We start from the raw sequence: 22,252 nt of genomic DNA, 5'->3' as shown, positions 1-22,252 counted from the left end.
TCTTTCTTTTTTTGCCTGTTTCCCCGAGTTGGTGTTGAAATTTTAGGAAGAATAATAACTGAAGCAATGATGTTGGCACAGCGACGTAACAGTCCCCTGAATGAATGTTTCAAACAAACTTTAGGGTACTCCCTTGTGCTCATTTGTCAAAATGACCCTCCACTGCTTATTCTAAGACTTCTAAAACCGTTGTTATGTGGGCTATACTGCTGGGCGGAGCAGCGCATTTTCCGCTATAATAAAATTCGGTTAGAGTCACCATGTCCCTTTCAGAACAAAAAACAAAATATAACAACAAACCCAAGTCTCCTTGCAAATGAAGGACCACCAAAAATGAGGAGCGTATTTTATTACCTCGCCAAACAAAAATGTACGCACGCATACGGGTACGACCTTGCGTTATCAGGACAAACGAGGAAGGGGTGTTCAAGTCAGTCAGGAAGCACAAAGCCTTGTTACAAGATTCACGATGGTTCACGCAACCATCGCTTGCAGAACACTCCCAACGCTTACCTCTGTAGGCATGAGATACACTAAAATTTGATTACGCGGGAAGCATTCGTTACTCTAGGCGAAGCCCACTTTTATTGGAACATATAGACCTTTTCCGCTTACTCTCGCCCCCAACCGCCAAGTAGGAATATCCGGTATTGGCGACGAAAAAATATCAGAGCGTTTCAACCTGCAAATAGTAAAAAAATAGAGGGTAGGCAAAACGAGAATGGGGTGACGGTTACGTTTTTGTCCTTAATGCCTTCTATTGGCGTGGCGATGGCAAAACAATGTTTTCGCCCATACTGGAAGTGACGACAATCCAAGATGGCGGCGCCCATGAAGAAAGGGTCTATAGCAACAGATTGGTAACTGAAAGAACTGTCAAAACAGAACGATTTTGGCATTACAACCGGCATCAGTCTTCGTGGCGTCCATTGTGTTATTTGCTTGTTTCCAGTTAATATCAGGAATAATTATAGAAATCTTCACTAGCCAGGCCAAACCTCCGTGAGTATATTCTGACATACTAAATTTTTCTTTACAGCCACTTGAGAATCATGGCAAGATATACTATGCGGGATGTAAGTAGCACCGCGTAGACTTCTCTGTGTTGTGGCACTTAGCGACGGTCTCGGCTATAAATCGTTTTGTCTCTTGTAACCTTTTATCCACATTGGTCCACTTTGTAGCAGAGTACGTACAAATATTCTCCACGTAAAGTAGACGGCTCCCGAATGTGAATAGACCCCGAGTGGTGTAACGCGGGGAAAGTGGAGTCTATTTAACTCTTTCACACAAATACACAAAGCTAGTATGCTGAGCTTGCTCAATAGAACAATCTCACTAAGCGTTGCACACGTGCGGGACGCGCCAACCTCCAGCGGGGTTGTTGCGCGTGCAGAAGGACTGCAGTTCCCAAGATGCATGACGGCAGCGGCAGCGCAACGATACCGGCTTGTGGGATGGGCCTACGATCACGAAGCTAGCTTACCTGAGCAGAACGGACGCCACGATAGCTTCCGGCAAACCCTAGTGGGTTCAGTGGTAAAGTCGTATCAGATTATTTTAATCTGAAACATCGGTCGTTCATAGACTGTGGTTCCGCAAAGTCATAAGGAATGATTCATACAAAAACTGACTCATTCAAATTTGAACAAGAGCTCGCAATGTTCGATCAACAATTGTCGGGGAGAAACCGCCATTGGCTTAGCTTCTTCTATCGATTGCCGTAATTCACCCTCTGGATATTCAGCAGGCGTACAAACACGAATGCGTTTTTGAACGTCCGAGAGATTAGCCGCGTTTGCATCGCAAGGTCACCTAGTGTGAGCTGTTCCGTTAAGGGCATATTTGTCAAGTCAAGCACATACTGAACATATCTCTGTTGTTTTTTAAGTAAAAACCTGGGCGGAGGGTGGGGGACATGGTAAGCGCGGATCTAAAACTTTGGGAGCCTCCAAATGGGAACATTGATTCGCGAGGCCAAGATATATATTCACGGAAAATGCCCCCTTTTTCCAGTATATTTTTCCAGTAGGAAACAATGAGTGAATCCCACCACGAACGACCCAGTCGGAAGAGCCACATGATTCTAAATCTTTTCCCTCCATTTAAAGTTTCAAAAGCAAGCAAAAACTTACGGATGGTGCCACTGGTAGCGTGCGATTCGAAGATCATCACACCATACAGCTCCCGCTTGATGCTGTTAGACAGGTGCGACAGCGCCTTGATGTGCAGCAGCTCTTCGTAAATCAGGTCCAAGTCATCCAACGTTCTCTCCAGGGGCCTGCAGTGGCAAAAAAATGGACACGTAACATGGGCGATCGCCATCGTTCCCATCGACACCTCGCGCAACAGAACACGCATCGAGCACTGTGCCGTGATCGCGAATATTGCGCGCGGCAAGGTGAGGCCTGCATGCCAGACGGAGCTTTAGTTATACCGGGGCTAACAAAAGAATAAACTAACATCCGATGAGAACATTAGCCCCCTCAACGAGTGTCTATGTGAACTGCTTCATAAGCGGCCGTGGAGAGGTGCATCAGACCAAGCTTTGTGCACCATAAGGAAGCTGCCAGTAGAATGAATTAACTGACCTTGGAAGAAAAACTCATTCCTCTGAACGAGAGGTTCCCTGGCCCGTTTCGTGTCAAACCCGGCATGGCCGACAGTTTCTTGCTTTGTACAACGAACTGTGTGTCTTTTCTTGGTCCCCGAGTGTCACTAAGCTATCTTGGGTCATACCCAGTTTTCGAGCATAGCCTCTGACAACCCTATCGGCGTGTAGACTTTTTTTTTTCTTTTTTGCTCGCGTGACAAGTCGCACGCTCCAAAAACCGATGACAAATTTCTTTTTCTAGGGCAACCACTTGTTGGCAGGCGTCCGATAATGACGACGTGAGCGCGGCCTTATATGAGTCATCCAGTGTTAGAACGGCTGACCGACTTTCCGACCGACTCACAATAAGGCTATCTTTTCCGGCACTCGTCCCGTCAAGTTGACTCGATGCAGAACCAAAATATTGCTACGGGCCGACCGCGGAAGGAAAACATGCTGTTCGTAAAACAGATTCAATAACCGGGGGAAGACCGCCATGGAGAGCGAAGGTAAGGCTGCCGTAGCGCTTTCAAATCTAGCGCTGGGCCAACGGGTCTTCCGGCCTCCACTGGCTGCTCGACCTTCGTAAGCTTTGCTATGTAAACATAAGTTTCACTCTAAGATTCGTGGGCAAATACAGTTCCCGAGTGATCGAGAAAGCTGAAATATATTGGGGTTTTGACTGCGTTTTCCTCCGGGCAAGGTGACTGACGGGGTGTTTATAAAGAGTATATTAACCGAAATCTGAGGTAGTGCCACGCAAAATACCATTTCATGGGGACACAAAAAAAGAAAAAACTCAAATACTGACGTGTGCTTGATAAATATTAAAAAAAAAATCATATAATGCACAGAACGCCGTGGAAATGATTCCGTTCTTTGTATGATCAGACAGAGCCTATATCTACATGTGTTAGACAAAACATATTACAGAACATAATGACCTATACTAACATTTATAAGGCATATTTTGCTCTCCATTGTGCTTTGTTAATCAGACGCTATCCTTCCGAAGCATTTGTAACACATGGAAGAAATGCAGGAAAAGTGACTAGCAATACGTGCTCAAATTTGGCGGTCGTCGAGAGGGAGGTCCACACATGTGTTTTTAAGTGTGACCGATTTTCATTGTGATCGCAAATTACAACTTCCAATAATATGCTACTACGAGTTGCTATGGTAATTGAGGTCCGCGCGGTGCATCTTAGGGGAGCGTAAAAAATATTTATCACAACTGGTCGTACTCAACCGCAGATTCCTAAATCAGCGTTTAACCTACCTCTTTATGTACCTTCGCTGACCTTTTGGATTGCCTACATATGTATGGATAATTCTATGAAATATATTGCAACCCGTAGCTCAGCCAGGGTGACACTTGAAAGCAAGTAAAGCACTTAGTGAACGGACGAATGTCGAAGATGACACTGAGGAGAAGCTTTATAATAGAACGAAGGGTTAATTATTCATTGAACGTATATCGAAACGGTGTTGGCTGAAAAACATCATAATTTGCTGCCATCGTCTTAAACCTAACTTAAAATTAAACTATGGATTCTCGCCACGCAGTTGACACTGACACATCTTCAACGCACACTAGAATCTGATACGAGCCAATACACTTGTTCTTTTTTAAACAGAACCATGAAAACATTTCTAGCGACTTTTTATCTTAGAAGTCCTGTAAGGCATGCAATGTAGAAATTAAAAAGCGATCGTATAGGTTAATTTTTTAGAAGACACTAAACTGTCTTGTCGAGGAGCGAAAAAGAACACCTCGTTTAATAACTTCCCCAGCAGCAGAAATAACTGTCGTCATGTGACCTGACGTCAAGTGACTTCATTGCATCACGCAAAACCGTGACGTCACGGAGTAAGATCTTTGTGTCAAACGATAAAATGGGGTCACGTGGCGTCAATTTCCCAGCAAAATCCGGCGTACAGATGCACTGGTTGACAGACGGACGGACACACCAATTTCCAGGATTAAGTGGTTTCGTTAAAAAGCCTTTAAGAAATGAAGCGGATCTACGTAAATGCCGGGGGCACTCACGGTTTCCTCAAGATCATGCGCAGCACAGCGTCTGGTGTGAGCTGCATGAGCAGGAGCAGCACGTCTTGGAGCTCTTCCTCGGCGTGGAGTCTGTCGTCGGATGTGGGCAGTTTGGTCGGTTCCTCTTCGTCCTCCCGGAAACGGTAGAATAGGTACTTGTCTTTGAACTGGTGCTCGTGCGTCACTGCGAAAAAGTAAAGCCCCGAAAAGTAAAAAAAAAAAGAAAAAAGAAACAGGTAAGAGATTATATTATTTTGAGCTCCGTGGTATACGAAGGCTGCTCTGCTCAGTTACGCGAATTGGGTATGACAGGGAAACTCATATAACCCGACTGCTAAATGTGCCACGAAGCGGATAGATAGTCGACACAGGAGTAAGTCACACGAATAACACATATGTCACGTCACTGACGTAAGCGCCGTCCGCGGCGGCCACAATAATGATTATTTCGTGACAGCAGCTTGCCTACGCTGTGACCATGGCGAGCTGCTCTGCTGTCGAGTTCACTAAGGGTTCATTGGAAAAAAAACCAGCGCTTCGAGTAATTCTAGGGTATCTTTGTCTAGACCGCATCGTCAAAAAAAGTTTCGTTCGAATACGTGAGGCTCAAAAACAGCGAGACGACGCAAATGAATTCGCCAGCTGAAGCGAGCCAACATTAACGAGCATACTGCACAAATTACCGAGGTTTTGGCGTGCATTCTATAACAAATGTTGTTGTTGTTCCTTTTCATTTGTTGCTAATCCTGTACGCGTTCTATGCTACAAAGTGTTGTGTACAAAGGAACTGTATACCAAAAAATAAAAAAAGCAAGGCTGTTGGGCAGTGAGCGTGCGCAGTTGTACCACTCGTGCCGCTTGTTACTGAACGGTGAGTTCGTCATACATTTTACAACGTAATATACAACTCATGTAACGAAGCATAGCCCAAGTCGTGCAGTATGGTCCAGGCACGTAGCCAAGTGGGGGGTGGGGCTATGGGGCCCGGCCCCCCGAAATCTTCCATTTTGCTGGGACCTCCTCTCCCCCCTCCCCCTAATACAGCATTTTGTTATAAGCGCCCCGCACCCCCGAAACAAAATCCTGCCTACGTGCCTGGTATGGTGTATAGCAGGGGTCTCAAACACGTAGCCCGCGACTCTCAGGGACGCGGCCCGCACGTGTCCCGTGCCGGCGAGCTCCCGTTCTTATGCATCGAGCGCTGCATGCGCCGTTAGTAATGACCTCTTGTCGGCCATTAATTTCCACTTCAAAGGTACAGCTCTTCTCTTATGACATTTTAACATATTTAACACTGCTATAAATATCGTCAGGAAAACAAAAGCTACCGTACGAAAATAACTGCGTTCGATACATATTGAAATCGAAATTCAAATCTGAGTGAATGTAGCGACATAGTAACGATTCAGGTTTATAATTTTTTTTTTTCAAAAATCTCAGAGCGTTGGCTAGATAGCGGTATTTTAAATTTCGGAATCACACTATACTTGCTTCCACCTCAACAACCATAGTAAAAGAAGTCCGGTTCCTTGCGTAGCATTACTAACTTCCCCTTTTGTGTAGGTAATTAAGATATATGTAGGTGCATTTTAGATTAGATATATGATACATTATCAAGACGTACACGCTTCAAACACGAAGTGCATCGCTTCTTTAACCGACAACCAAATCCTGTAAGAACTACTTCGCACGGCGTATGAACAATGCGCAACATTTATTTTTTCCTTGGGGTGAAAACGCGTGTAGACACAAACACGAAACAGTCGTACGAATAAATCAAAGCTAAAGACGGGACTGGCAAAATGGCTAGTTTACAAAAAGCAATTGGCACGATTTTCCTTCTTTAGTAAATTTCCCCGTTTTGTTGAAAGACTCGGCTGCTTAATTTGCAAGGTGAAACACCATAGCAGATTTTTTTCTTCCTTTTCTTAATATATATTTATTGCTCCACCGCCCTATGTTGACCCTCCAAATTTGAGGGGTGGGTTACCTTGCCCCCCCCCCCCCCCCCCCCCCCTCAAATGAGTTTGAGACACCCGGTCTATAGACTCATGTCATGTGAGCAGAAGCGAGTCACTAAGCTACACTACTCTTCCGAGTAACGATACTGCAGTCATCTTGGTGCTCAGAATCATTGCCGCCAATTATGTGAAACCATATCTGAAATCGCAGTAACCGATTTTCCGTCCTCTAGAAATGCTAAAACAGTCCGTGTGAGAGCGAGACGACATCGCCTGAGCTTTCGCTCACCGTGTCTAAGCGGTATTCACACTAGGCAACTCGTCGTTCACGCCGACCAGTTGTCGCGGGGGAGAGGGATGTGCGCGCTTGCAGTTCGGGTTACCTGTTTCCACTCTTCACGCCACCACGGACGAATTCAGCGGTCACGCTGCACTTGACAGTAAAGCGTTTAAACACAAAACTGTCTTTAAAAAAAAAAAAAAAAAAAAAAAAAAACGAACTGATTTTTTGGTAAACCGAGATCCTCCCGCCCGACAATCCCTGATTCCCTCCGCGGCGGAGCCGACGTCAAAACGCCGCATCGCAAAAAAAAGTCTGACATTTTCGTCGCTCATGTAGCGCGCGCTGCGGGGAGAAATAAATTTTCGAAGTGCAACGATTGCCAATAGACACGTTTAAAATTTCGCGCGCCATCACCTACCCACCATTGCTTGATCACATACTCTGATTATCTTATCACATACTCTGATCATTTAATCATCTGATCACATACTCTGATCATTTAATCATCTGATCACATACTCTGATCGCCTGCGTTCGGCGAGGGCTCGAATCCAATCACGCGCTTCGTAGCCAAGCAATGGCGACCGCCAATGTTGCTTGATGGACTTTTGAAAAGGGTCTATCGCACCCGCTCTACATTAAGCAGCACCAAAATGGCGGCGCCCACAACAGCAGAAAAAAAAATGGAATGGTGTGCTGGTACTCTAAAGCCGCAGCCCCACTCCTTATATACATAATACAAAAAAGACACGGTTCTCTCTACGGACGTTATGAGGACATCATCTACCGACACACCTCCAGCACGTTCGAACGTGTCTGCAGACGGTTTATGTATGCCCAACCTGACCATCGTACAAGGAAGAAACACGAGGTCAGACAGCGTCTGCACACTGTCTTCTGCAGCGTTACCGCGGACTAAACGTAGCCTATTCGGTGGCTCTCGAAGCAAGTGTGAGGGAGGAAGTGTATACCGTGCTTGATGACTCCTTCTTCGAGCAGCACCTGCCACATGCCAGCGGCCTGGGCGCGCGAGTTAAGCCGCATGTGGGTGGGCGGCACCTGGAGCAGCCAGTCCACCATCTCGGTGCCCACCATGCAGCGCCGGAAGTGGCGCGTGTGGTACTTTCGGTCCCGCACCAGCTGCGGCGCCTGGTACAGCAGGAGCGTGCGGAGGACCCATCCCGCCCGGTACACTTGAGCCGTCGGCTGTGAAGGGAGAACGGTTCTGGTTAATCCTCAAATGGGGAAGACCAGAAGCTGACGCTCCACTCGTTCATCTCCATGCACACGGACAACTTTAAAAAAACGCAGGGCGTAACGAGTCCCGAGCAACCTCATTATCCCTTCGGTGTCCACGAGATTGCGGCGCTTGACCATAAGAGCACCGAAGAAAGAATCAAGGCGCAAGAACGAGGATAACAAGCAACGCCTTGCGTTTCTTGAGTTGTCAGCGACTGCAACAATGGCGTCCCCGGTGATCCAAACCTATGATGAGTTAAGATATTTGGATGTTTACGAGCGATACAGCGTGCAAACATTTGTGCCACGGCAGCACCAGATCGTTACCGAACGCACCAGGACCGAGATGGCATCCGCTTGGGGGCTTTCGAGGAATCGTCTATGTCCCTATTTCAGCAGCTGTATTTTTATAAACCTCGAGCAGCGAGTCTGGCAAAAGTTCGTACTTGTTTAAATTTCGCCACAGGAGTCTAGATGTGGATCCATCTTAAAAGGGTACTGCAACGGTTTTAGTGTTGAAAAAATTGGCAGTTTGTATTGTTTATATTGTTTATCCAAGCACAAGTGACCAAAAACGCGTCACCTTGCCCCGAAAAACTGCTATGCCGTGGTGCGTAATCGCAAAAAAGGAAACGAAATATTTGCCGATCTGCAGCCGCATGCGGTGGTTAAAGGGGCGGTGCAACGATTTTCAGACTTTGGCCAATAAACTGGGGAAATTAATCTGTGTCACCCATGGAACAAAGAACAGAAAACCGTATTTTCTTGCGGGCGCTAGTCTTATTTTATTTTATTTTTATTTATTTAAAAAAAATTAATTAAATTGACCGTCAAAGTTCCTCTCAGCTCTCCACGTCGCCTTTCGAGTGACGTACTCCGGGAGATCACGTCGTCTCCCCTTGAATTCTCTCTTTAGGGACCCCAGCCGCTTCCTCTGCGATTTTCGACTTTCAAAGGATTAGTAGCATCGTCGAAGGCTGCGGCGAGCGATCAACAAAAAAGACGGTTCGCCACGGGGGTGACGGCGAGTGTAGCAGCGGAGGGGAACAGGTTTTGTTCACGTCCGCATATCCCCCAGGGTACGCCACAGATCAGTTCCGTTAACCACCACAAGCGGCTGCAGATCGGAAAATATTTCTTTTTCTTCTTTGCGATTACGCAGTGGAATAGCAGTTTATGAAGGCAATGTGACGCGCTTTTGGTCACTTGTGCCTGGATAAACAATATAAAAAATACAAACTGCCAAATCGATGCACTACTTCTTTGACGAAACTGATGTGTGACGTACCTTGGGGGATACGCGGAAGCGAAAGAAAAAACTGTCCCCCTCCGCTGCTACACTTGCCGTCACCCCCGTGGCGAACCGTCTTTTGTGTCGATCACTCGCCGCGACCTTCGACGACGCTAATAATTCAAAGGTCGATAATCGTAGAGGAAGCGGCTGGAGTCTCTAAAGAGAGATCCCAAAGGGAAACCACGTGATCCCCCAGAGTACGTCACTCGAAAGGCGACGTGGAGAATTGAGGGTCATTTTGACCTTCGATTTGTTTCATTTTTTTTTTTTTCATAAAAACTAGCGCTCGCAAGAAAATGCGGTTTTCTGTTTTTCGTTGCATGGGTGACACAGATTAATTTCTGCAGTTAATTGGCCAAAGTCTGAAAATCGTTGCACTGCCCCTTTAAATTTGCTCTTTCAAATTCGCCAACGTGTGCGCATGATGGAGTGTTGACTATTGAATACTGACTCGTCCCTCATTATGTTCAAAGTTCCGTTCTCATCCGAGGCCGATGAGGCGTAGGAAAGCAGCCCCCTTTCAGAGCCGACATATTTCGTAAAGCGAAAGACATCCAAGATAATGGTTTATGTGCGGTCGTCTAGATAATAGCTGTGCATCCTTATAACTCTTCAGCCAATTATATCCCTACGGGATGTGGTCAAAATTAATTCCAGTTCTTGAAAACGAAAGTAAATTGCTCCTCGACTTCTCCCAAATGACGTTAAGAATGCTGACTGCAGTTCAGGTGGTGGACCGTCCAGAGCTATTCAACAAATATTTATTATCATCGAATTTTTTTTTACCGCGGTAGTAACAGAGGGTTAGACCAACACGCAATTTTCTGGGTTTTTTTTTTTTTTCTTTTTTAATAATGAAGGGTTTACTTTTGCACTAGTTGCTATCTTCTGTTACAAACTGCCAATGTTAAATCCTAAAGTTCAATTATGAGAGCAATAGACAAAGTCATCGGGAGAAGTGGCGCAGAAAACTGTCAACAAGGGTGCTCCTTCGGGAGGCAGTGGGTGAGTGAAGAAGAGAAGCTGAAAAGGCGGAGAGGTTCCCCTTTGCCAGGGTACCGCAAGCTGTTTAAGGCACTCGTAGCCCTGCGATGGTGTGGCTTCAGTGAGTTTTACCATCCTTCCCTGAATCTTGGTCTGATTCTAGAGGCTATTTTTTTTCCCCAGAAAATGGAAGGTACTCCTCCGCCGGGAAAACAACTTTGTGGAAAATTTCGGAAAAAGTAAAACAATGGGTTAATTTTTATTTCAATGCAAAAAAGACTCCGCTTTGTTTCAAAGTAATTCGTTTTTGAGAATTCAAGTTGTCCAAGCGCATGCAGTTGAAAAAAAAAAAGCGTTAAAAGCAAACCTAATTTTTTTTTTCTATATTCAAAAAGATCATTAAGTAGTTCCACCTACATTAGGTCCACCTAAATTATTGGTGCTAGCCAGGACATGCCATTTATCGCATCCAATGCGCTCTTCAAGCCATCAGGCGCCCTTGGCGTTAACAGCAAGCGTAATTTAATGCTCTCTTGAGTGTCATAGTGCTTTGATAAACTCTCACCTAAACTTTCGCCAAAATCAAGAAAGCGTTAATTTTTATAGAAGTTATTCCTAACTAGGGCTATTAGCCGTTCACGCGAGCTTCTAATATCTGATGCATGGAGAACAATTTTCACGCTAAAGATGCCCCGAGGAGGTTTCTGAGATCGCCTAAATATGGCGATACCTCACTCTTTTGACTCTAAGCATCCTAGAAATCTATAAATCATAACGATGCGCGGCCAATTTCCCTATTAAAAAAGCAATCAAAGCTCGAGCACACCGAGGTGATTCTTGTCCGGCGATGGCAGCGGCACTGTTTCGGAAGTCAGGACATGAGACCAATGAACAGGCGACATTTCGTTCAGATTGCAAGTGCTGTTATTACAAAATATGTATATTTTTGTAGATGATAAAAGCAAATACAGGTAGTCGAAAAATATTAATTTTTCGCGGGGAAGGAAAGTAATAGTGCAATAATCGTCTCAAAAACAGCGCACCACGTCTGTTTGTTTGTTTTTTCGTATCTACGAGTGATGTATCCGGTCGACAGCTCTCGAGCGCGCGCTCACTGGGTTAAATTGTAGTCCGGCTGTGTGGGCATTGGACAGCAAGCCTCGCGCATTCGAGATATCACTCTGAGGCTCCATCGGTCAAAGGCGCGAGGATTCGAATGCTGAACAGTGGTCCTGCTTTCGGAACATGCTCCTCTTATCGCCGGATATGACCTCCGTAGCTTGCGATCTTTTATTGTTTTTTTTTTAATTTCTAGGATCCTTAGGATTTCTAGGATCCTTAGAGCCAACAGAGTGAGTTATCGCCATATCTAGGCGACCCCAGAAAAATCCTCGGGGCACCTTTAAGGTTTAAATTTCTGAAAAGTATAGATGCTCTCAGTACGAATATAGGTGCGAAATTGCATAATGTAACCTGACCCTATGTCTTGACGACATGGATTATTGGTAAACACCTCGGTCACAGCAAAAGAAAGCCCATAATTGTACAAGTATGGGTATAAATACACCTATTAATAGCCTGCAAGTGTCGCCATTCCTGGGTACCGAGCGTTATTTCTGCTTACTGGTCTCTTCGAACTAAACATCTGATATGTGAAACTAACATGGCAAACCAAACGCTCGCGGCGCATAAAAACTGGCATGGCCGCGAACGACGTCACATGAAGGCTACGTATAAAGTGCGCGCCTCTGCGAATGAGAGCCAAGCAATTCTTCGCGCTCCAGATCGGCGGCGCGGCAGCAGCAGAAGAATTTGAGAGCATTCCAATCGAGCGAAAATCTTGGCGTAAGAAAATTCGTCACCAGAAAATATGCGGCGGATCAAACGAAACCTTCGTCGATTAAATACAACACAAAAAATACGCCAAAAGCCTACGGCATACGAAATACAAGTATCATCTCATACAGGTCTCAGATTGGAATCTCATCTTCGGCATCACCCCACAATAGTTTTCTCGAACGCTCGCGCGCTGCAAATCCGACCCACGCCACCCACCCACACACAATCAGAAATTGCGAAACACGTAAAAAAAAAAAAATAATAATAATTAAAAAAAAAATATCCGAGCAAACAAAGGGCTACTCTAGAGCCTCGAATACGGTCTATGGCTCCGCCGAAATGCGAGCACCGAAACAAACCATTGAAAATATAAAATATAAAATATCGCTTTTAAAAGAAGAAGCGTTGTTGCCGAAAGGAAGGAATGCAATCGACAGAAGCTTCCGGCTTAAAAAAGAAAAAAAAAACAAGGCAAAAGAAAGAAAAAAGGAAAGCAAAAACAAGCATCGCTACAATTTCAGGGAAAGTGATGACGAAGGAGCAGAGATGACAGAGCAGCGGAAAACCAGTGTTGAAATCCCGATTCCGCCAAAGATTTTGGCTTTGGTGGCTTCATAGACTTCGATTCATTAGATGAGGTGCGATTCATTCATCCGCATATTTTATATCATGTACTGTACACTACACCGTGAGGGAACGTGTTCCTTAAACATGCTCCGCTGTGAACTGAAAGTGAGTCTTTCCGCCAATCTCCCTCCCAAGCATGGGCGTACCAACCGGGGGGGCAAGGGGGGCACTTGCCCCCCCAGTTCTCAGAGTGGGGGGGGGGCAAGGCATGCGTTTTGCCCCCCTGAAACGGCCGCCACTGGGCAGAGCAGACACAGGCCGGCGGCGCCCAAGGAATACCAAGGGCACTGCCCCCCGACCCGCGCGGGCATATTTTTAACGCGCAGGCAATACAAACCCTAGCAACGGTGCTCACGCACGCCGGATTGGCTGGTTTGTGGAGCCTTGCCCCACGAACAAGGCTACACGGTAACCTAACGGAATCCATCCGCGAGACATGGGCCGGACGGGCCGTCCAGACCAGGACGTAGGCCCTTACACAAAATAAAGTTTTGCTTGCTTGCTTGGAGATAGGCGCTGCCGCCGTCAACATAGGCAGCGGATGCAATGCGAGTTTCCGAAGAGGTAGCGTAACTTAGTGGTGAGATGTCTGCCTCATACGTGTCAGACCCATGTTCTATTTATGGTGTGGGCCGGCTTACTTCTTTTTATTTTTTTTCTTGAATATTTTGTTTTGTCGAGGCATTTGGCGATATTTACATTTCTTTTTTACCATTAACACTAAAAAAACGAATGTTGTTGACGAAACATCGCTAAACTAAATCGTATCGACTCTATTTACGGAAGTGCATGGGGGGCAGCGGGGCTTGGGTTGCCGACCGGACGCCGCAAAGCGGCGTGTATGGGGGGTGGGGGGGCTAGGTGGGTTAATAGATTTGTAATTAACAGCCGCACACCGTCACCGCGAAGCGGCGTGAACGCAGGCGCGGGGGTGGGTTAACGCGCTTCGAGTGATACACGAGCAGCCCATCCGGCGTGAGCGTCGTTGTTAGGGGTTCTATCGCCTGCACCGTAAAAGGAGCAGTGTGTGCACCTCCTGTAGTAGGCAAGAATTCCTACATTGGAGAAAAGCGGGGACAAGCCCTTTCTTCAAATGCGTCAAGTCTCCTTGAGCTTCGGAATACAAAGAAACGCCACTATTCGGAGCTAATCCCACAGTTACTCGACCTCTCTTGCGTCGTGTCTGTTCGCTCCCCGCGCCCCGTAGCAGTGTTGTTGCAGTGGGGGGGCTCGTTAAAATTTTGGGGTTTTTTGGACTATCTAAATCACTTTCTTCCTTCCCATCCCCCCCTTTTCTACTCCGCATGCTTCCCCCTCTGCAAATATCAGCTGACCTTCCGACATCTTTTCTGTGTTGATAGGCAAAACAACCACTAAAATTAGAAAGTAATTTGTAATTTGAGTGGAAGTCACTCGGAAAAGTAGTTTAAGTAAACTACGAATTACTAGAATATAAATGTAATTAAAAGTTACTAAACTACCCAGAAAAGTAGGTAAACTACAGTAACTTGAGTAAAGTAGTTGAACTACGTACAAGTCTGGCCCGGCAGGCGCTCTGCGTAAGGGCTTTCACCTATCTGCCTAGCCCCGCACACCATCACATGGCCCAAGAAAGGTGTAGTTTTACTGCAGAGGAGAAATCAGCAGGGTCCAAGATGGTGACAATGGAGGATGGGGGACTGTTCCAGTGGCTGATGGCTTGAGAAAGGAATGACCAATTGAAAGCGTTAGTAGAGTCAGAAATGTTCTTGATGGTGCAGACGTTGTTGAGGCGAGAAGATGTTCGGTCGGGGGGTAATAACAAAGTGGTTTTGAGGTCGGGAATGTGGTAGTAGATTTTGTGAATAAAGCACAGCTGAGAGACTTTTCTGCGAAGCTGCAAAGAGGACATGGTTAGTTCAGTTTTTAGCGCTGAGACACTGAAAAAAAAAGTCATAAGTGGATGAAATGAAGCGAGCAGCTCTGTTCTGAACTGCCTCTACAGGGTATTGATGAGGTACAGTCGATGGGTATTCCAGATGGTTGAAGCATATTCTATTTTTGGTCTGACGTACGTGTCCAAGGTTAGCTTACGAACAAAGGGTGGAGCCATTTTTAAGTTACGTCTGCTTAGTCCAAGAGTTCCAGATGAATCGGCAGTAATGACTTCAATGTGGTTATTTTAGGGAAGGTCAGATGTTAGCCTTACACCAAGGTATTTATACACAGTAGCGGTCTCAATCAGATCGGAGTACAAGAAGTAATTAAATGACAGTGTTTGTTTTTTTTCTTGGTGAAGCGGATTAGTTTGCGTTTATACTTGTTTAATGACATATTCCACTCTTTGCACCAATTGTTAATTTTCTCTAGATCTTCCTGAAGCTGGTTATTATTTTGCACACAAGTTACTTTGTTATGGATGACGCAGTCGTCGGCGAAAAAGCGGTTTTTTGAAGAAATCCCAATGGGGATGTCATTAATAAATATTAAAAAGAGTAAGGGCCCAAGTACGAACCCCAGGGGAACACCAGGAGATACATTTATTAAGGAAGATTCATGATCATTATGGACGTGACCTGTACACGGGAAAAAAGAAAGTCACGAATCGATGCAAACGGTTATTTGGTCGAGGCAAAAAGATGATAGCTTAGAAAGAAGGCGTTGATAAAAAACACGGCCGAACGCTTTGGAAAAAAAACAAAAAAACTGCGTCAGTTTTTTTCATTTCAAGGTTCAAGGTTCAAGGTTAGTGTGCAAGTCATGGATGAAGTCGCAGAGTTGTGTTTCGCAGGAAAGTACAGTCTCCGGCGATATGAAAGGCCCACTGGGAGCGCGTGGCCGAGGCGGTGGCTGGTGGGGGCGCTGCGAGCGCTCCGGGCAGTTCCATTCTGCTTCGAGGGGAGGACGCTCATTCGGCACTCGGCACAAACTGATAAGCGCGTTTCGCTTTATCTGAGCCCGAGTGAGCGTCCTCCCCTCGAAGCAGAATGGAATTGCCCGGAGGGCTCGCAGCGCCCCCGCCAGCCACCGCCTCGGCCACGCGCTCCCAGTGGGTCTTTCATATTGCCGGAGAGTGTACCTTTTTGAAAACCGTGCTGCTGTTTAAAGAAAAGAAATGGGATGATAGGTGCCTCATGATATTGGAGTAGAGGATATGCTCAAGTAGTTTGCAAGAAATTGAAGTCAATGAATTAGGGCGATAATTAGATGCGGAAGAGCGGCTGCCCTGTTTAAAGACTGGGAATTACCCTTCCCACCTTTTGGTCAGATGGAAGGCACCTTTGAGATAAGGACTGAATAAAGATAAGTTTTAAATACTCACTCGAAATAACACTGGTGTTTCTTTTAAATTTTAGAGTTGATGTTATCGGTTCCAGCGGACGAAGTAAGTTTTAGTTTGTCAATCAATGTTATAATACCGGCGGAGTTAACGTTAATAGGATGCATGCGCTCGTAAAGCTCTTCAGGGAGAGTGGGGACGGAGGGTAAGCACTGGTTAGTAAACACTGATGAAAAATATTTGTTAAACACAGAACTATCATGGTCGACGTTGCACATCCGACCATTCCTAACTCTCCCCATCTTCCTAAACATCCGTGTGTGTCCGAACACCAGAAACCGGAATTTTAAAGGTTAAAAACGGCACGTTGCGAATATGGAACGCGCACTTTCATGCAAAGCTGACGTCAAGTGACTCAAATCGAAAAACATGCATATTTACAATATTGTTATTTCTTCTGGTGAATGCTCAGCAACCGTTGCATCCGTTTTCGCGCACGAAACGGCGACTACCAGAGAAAGTAAGAACGCAGTGATTGCCTTTATATTAACAATGTAAACACACTTGCAGGCGTGCGCTGATGAAGCCTCAAAATCAAAGCTCTCGTAGTGTGATTCGTGACTGTGCCGGCTACTACCCAACCTCGTTGTCACGCCACTTTCTGGAAGCATACACCAAAATTACAAGTAAACACACAAAAGCGACATCGATACAATTATCTTCTAGAATATCACCTTATTTAGTCATAACTCTTTCAATAGGCACTACAAGTTGTATTTATTTTAAGAAGAAGAAGCAAAATTTTTTTCGTGAGAAAAAACAAAATATCAATGTTAAGTCTGGTAACGTTGTAATTTTTCCGAATCATTGCCAAATCTTTAGAAAAGTTGGACAAAAGTTGCGCCGAATTTTCGATTTGGGGGGGGGGGGGGGAGAGGGTCTGGTTTGCCCCCCCACTCAAAAACAAGTTGGTACGCCACTGCTCCCAAGCGACCAGTGACAATTGCGCACATTTCATTAATGCGAAGGAGAAAGGAGAGGAGCGATGTGCCTGGCACACGGCCTTTGTTTAAGCATAAGTTCATTTATTCCAGGGAGGAATGAGGGGAGCTCTAAGCGGCCATTAATGAATATTCAGCTATGTTCCATAAAACGCGCAAGTGCCCAGAAAGAAATGGCATTCGCGTTAATTTTTTGCTTCTCCTTTTCTCCAAATCATGCAAACAAAGGAGGCATAATAGTCTTTCACAACGAAATTGTTTCCTTTCAGTTCAATATCGAGACCCCGTCGGCGGAACTATTACATTAAAAAAGATGACACGCGTTGGGAACGGCGCGGTATGCAAATTAATCTCATTATTAATTTTCTTTTTTTTTTTTTTAGCTCAATCTCTTTCGTTAAAATGTATTTTTTGCCCCGGACGAAGCCACAAAGTTGCGATTAGTCGGCGAAAATGTCCCTCCCTGCAGTGAGGTAGGGAACGTATAGTAACGATCATACTTAAATGGAGGCACTACTAAGCCTACTAATGGCGCATCTTCGTCTTTTTCAATGCGCTCTTACACGCTTTCGTGCTCGGCACGACTTCTTTGTCTTTGGCGCGTCCTACTATACATCTATGCTATCTCTTCGGTTGGCTTAACAATGCCGGAAAGCTATTATGCCGCGGTTCATTTCTGCATTAAAAGTTCATTTCCGCGCTAGCGTTCCAGTTAAGTATGAGCGCGAACGAACCCTCCGGTTCTTCGCGCTCAGAGCAAGCACTCGATAAGGATTTGCTGGACCAGCGACACAAACAACGCTTCGTCAACCTCGTTCAAATGCTACAGTGTGCTGCACGTTAAAGACCTGAAGCTATGCGGAGTGAAAGCTCTTCTGCTTCTTGCGCAGGGGTTGCGGTGCGACGTCAGAACGCCGAGCTCTCACTTGCTTCGATTGGCAGGATAGTGGGCAGACCTCGAGGCAGCCAGCATTGAGGTCTCCTCACTTTCCTCCCAAACAGAGCCAATCAGAGCTCGGAGTTTTGATGCCACACCTCAACCCCTGTGCAAGAAGCAGAACAGCTTGCACAACTCGCATATGGTCACTGCCAGTTTAGGAACTGCAGGGTGTGGCATACTATGTTCCCGCATTCTGTTTCGTGGGATTGGTTCTATGGCGTTCTCATCGGTTAATGCAGCAGTCTCATTGGCTGCGGCGTCCGGGACTCGCCACGGCCTGCGTTTCTTAGGCTGTGAGTGACCAATAACTGTGCTGGCTAAAAGCCCGTTCAAACTCTTACGTTTTATTAGGACCTTGCGCCTTAAAAACTTCTTACAAGAGTTTGAGACGAGAGGGCACATTGGCACGCTGGCGCCACCTGCGAGGTGACCCTGGAACTTCATTTCGCTAGAACGAAGGTTTCTGCGGTGTTAGCGAGATCAGATGTACGTACTATCGATGAGAAATGGTCGCTTATGACATTGTAAAAGGGTTTTTGTTTTTGTTGCTTTTTTTAAGCCGAAAAGAAAAAAAACCTGATGTGCGAAAAAAGTTGGAAATATGGATACACTGAAAGAGTTCCACCGCTACCCAATGGATGGCGCCTATCTGTTATCTCGACTAGAGTTCCTGTATAGGCTCCCTACAGAAGCCAGACTTACGCGTTCATCCCCGTAGCGCCGTCTTTCCTGCACGGCATGTTGATCCCGCTCGTCACGTGACTGAATTCGGCGAATAGCGGCGCCGCGCGTTCGAGGCGCGCGCCGCACTCAAAAGCAGAGGAACGTACGCCGGGGCGCGTGCAATGTCTACTTTCCTGCACGGCACTTGATCCGGCTCCTCGCGTGATCGGATCTCGGCGGATAGCGGCGCGGCGGCACGTGGAAAACAGACGCGCAACTCTGGCTCTCGTAGGGAGCCTATACAGGAACTCAAATCTCGACAAAGATATTTTAAGTGGTTTTAAGGCACACGGCCCTTAGAAGTCGGCAGCGTATGAAAGGGCCTTAAAGTTCTCATCTACAGCAAAGACATGAAATGCCCCTTGAGGCAGACTAAGATCCCGCTGTTTATTTTTACATGCAGCAGAATTGTTACTGTTAAAGTGAAGTACAGGGAGGTCGCGAGCAAAGAAAGCCGTGTTTTCCGGTCCGGGCTAATCAACTGTGCATCGCAGAAAGCTCAAACACCGTGAGAATATGAAGCTAGCGATTGAGATATAAAGCGTAAGTTTGAGAACATGACGCTGGATAAATCATAAGATAATTGAAAAAAAAAATAAAAATTTCTCTATGAACAAGCGTCCACCTAAGTCTAAAATTGTGAAAACAAGAAATGACGCTGGGACCCTGTAGCCTATATTTCAGTGAAAAGAACTTCTCAGCAAATTAGAAAATAATATCAGCTTTGTTGCTGACAATAGGTACTACAGGCGCCCAGATTTTCATGTCTTGTTTTGACGATACTGGGCTTAGGTGGACGTCACTCATAGAGAAATTTCGTTTTTCTCAATTATCTTTCGACCCAAGTCATGGTGTCAAATATTCGCATTCTACCCAACCACGACGTCACGTTCTCACGAAGTGTGAGCTTTCTACGAGTTTATTCCCCCGGGCCGAGACACACGGTTTTAGTTTTTAGGAAACTCCCTGTATAATTAAAGTGAGGCCGTATGTCTCATAAATGAGTACAGTCTCCGGGAAAACAATTCTCTCACAGGACAAAACGTACACAGACAACTTGATGATGCTGTTAACATGGCATCTCGACCAAGCAATATGCGTTTTTAAAACATTAAATAGGTAAAATAAAAATACAAAAATATTAGTTCACATACATCCAGTCGACAATCTAGTAATCATGCTTTCAATCGAGCGGCAGATGCCTTCTTGACTAAAGGTTTGCACTGCGGCGTAATAAGAATCTTAGCCCTTAGAGGAAAAAATACGCAGCACGAAAGACAAGGACTAGTTTGAGCAGACGACAGAACTACAAGCCCCTGTATTTTGCGCTGCATTTACTTTGTGGTGTAAACCAACTAGTTCGCCAGTTGAGTTTAATTATATTTTCTCCTAAGGCTTTCTCTGTCTCTCATCAGCGCCAAAAGACGAGGAAAACTTGTATGAGGGGATTTGGAGAAGGCATCAGATGTATAGCGAGCAAATAAGCAAACCAGTCCATATTTAAAAGATTTAACGCAGGCGCAGAAAATGTTTATGTACAAACCAGCTTTGAGAGCTGATACAAAGCATGATAAAGCATAACCTCTCTCTCTTCCTCTTTCTCTCCCTTCAACTTTCTTTTAGTCTAAATAATGTAGGCGCGTGGACACAAGTGCCTGGAGAGGCTTTCTGGACCAACGCCCGCAAAGTATATACGAAATTCTGTTACGACTTTTCCAATGTGAAGGTACTTGGCGCTTGGGACATGCCCTAAAAAGTCCAAAGCCACGAAGCAGCTTTCGACTTTTAGTTCGGGAACACGCCTGGACCTTTCTTTATGGCTCTACAAAATGATTACTTCCTTCCTATGACTAGTTGAGTGTGTGTGCTCTCTTCACATTGCAAACTCAGGTTTTCGGCTGTGTGTGTGTGTGTTTTTCCCCTACTATTTTTCTTCTCGTTCTTTCAACCACCTCCTCCCCGTGCACAAAATAAATCCAGTGACTTTAGCACAAAGCGGCCCACCGGGCAAAATTTTCAAGGTTAATTTTATGTCCCCCTCTATCGCTTCCTCTTTTTTTTTCCTCTCCCTCTCTCTCTTCCTACTTCTGTTGACAAACGCTATGCCCATCACACTGAAACCTGATCACTATTATCTTCGGTGTACGGAATAAACCCGATTATTCACACGTTTCGCACAATTTGTTTAATTTTTCAATAACTTCAGAAGAAATTGTGGATACGTCTGATAAAAGTTCGATGGTGTTACAACAAAAAAATCTGAACATTGCATATTGAAAGAGAACCTAAGAAAGGCGGCGCACAGCGAGCTTCGTGCGTCTTATCACTGTTCCGTTTAGCCAATGAGATGGGGATAGTATCCCATAAGAATGTCCGAGAATGAATTACGAAGGAAGATGCCCGATGATATATGCCACTCCCAGGGTTTGACAAGCTCCGAATAGCTTTCGTCACTAACAAGAAGTGACTGTTGTCACCGAGAATTTAAGAAGACAGTCGTCGATAGCTCTTATCGACAGTCGTCGATAAGAGCTATCGACGACTGTCGTAATCTCGTTGGCTGAATAGCGATGATAAGATGCTCTAGACGGCAGACGCGCCTTGCGCTTCTTTAAGCTGTCGGTTGCCTGTATGAAGTAGAAGATGAGGGCAGGAGGAGAAAACAGAGAGGTTAACCGAGGCGGCCTGCCTCGGCTGGCTACTCTGAGTTGGGGAAGGGGATGAGGAGATAAAATAAGGAGGAAAGAAAAAAATAAAGGAGTTAAGGGTAACATACAAGGCGCTCGCGTTAACACTGTGAAAGCAGAATCAATAATCAATAGAATGCCGCAGTATTAAATATGGAACTAAAACTGAGATACTGAAAGTGCGTGCTGGATTGTCACCAATGTTCACCCAAAACACTGGAGTTTTTGTACGCGCCAGCGCGAAGTTCAGTTGCGTGCATGTACACTAATATGAATTATAAAACGAATAGTCCTGTATACGAAAACAAATAATGAACAGTAGATATTTTTTTTTACAAACAGAGCTCGAGGCAAGTTTTTTATAAGAATCGCAGATGGGCGTTTGCGGCCTTCTTTTCTTCAAGAGGAGAGTTCCAGGACCCTAGTATTTTGAACGTAGTAAATGGCCGGTCGTCTAGATGTGAAAAAATGTTCGTCAGGAGTTCCCTTTCTGCATCGTAAAGTGTACAATCACATAATAAATGAGATATAGTTTCCACATAATCAAATCCCGGACAGTTCGGATTGTGTGTTTTTTTTTCGATTCGGTGCAGAAATTCCTGTGTGTAGGAAACGTCCAGACGGAATTGGTGTATAATAGCTTCAGTTCGCTTGGGTAGGTTACGTGACACACGGTATGTTAGGTCAGGATCCAGTAGATATAGAGGAAGGTAATGGTGTGCAGAGCTCTTCTAAAGACTGAGTTGCATTTCGGGCGTGGAGTTTTATCGAC

At 45.4% G+C, this 22,252-nt stretch overlaps 1 protein-coding gene across 3 annotated transcripts in view; it reads right to left on the bottom strand.

Moving 5' to 3' along the window:
* Positions 1–22,252, bottom strand: part of LOC8043730 (rap guanine nucleotide exchange factor 4) — a 308,461-nt gene that overhangs the window by 46,701 nt on the left and 239,508 nt on the right. For all 3 annotated transcript variants that reach the window (XM_040504817.2, XM_042294110.1, XM_042294109.1), the window contains 3 exons: positions 7,859–8,093; positions 4,644–4,827; positions 2,136–2,281 (listed from right to left, as the gene is read on the bottom strand). In XM_040504817.2, the coding sequence (XP_040360751.1) occupies positions 2,136–2,281; positions 4,644–4,827; positions 7,859–8,093 (565 nt within the window). The remainder of the gene's footprint in view (positions 1–2,135; positions 2,282–4,643; positions 4,828–7,858; positions 8,094–22,252) is intronic.

Source organism: Ixodes scapularis, unplaced genomic scaffold, assembly GCF_016920785.2.
Source record: "Ixodes scapularis isolate PalLabHiFi unplaced genomic scaffold, ASM1692078v2 PGA_scaffold5__190_contigs__length_132052651, whole genome shotgun sequence".
NCBI lineage: Eukaryota > Metazoa > Arthropoda > Arachnida > Ixodida > Ixodidae > Ixodes > Ixodes scapularis.
Note: the sequence above shows the minus strand (reverse complement) of the source record. Positions and strands in the feature narration are given on the sequence as shown.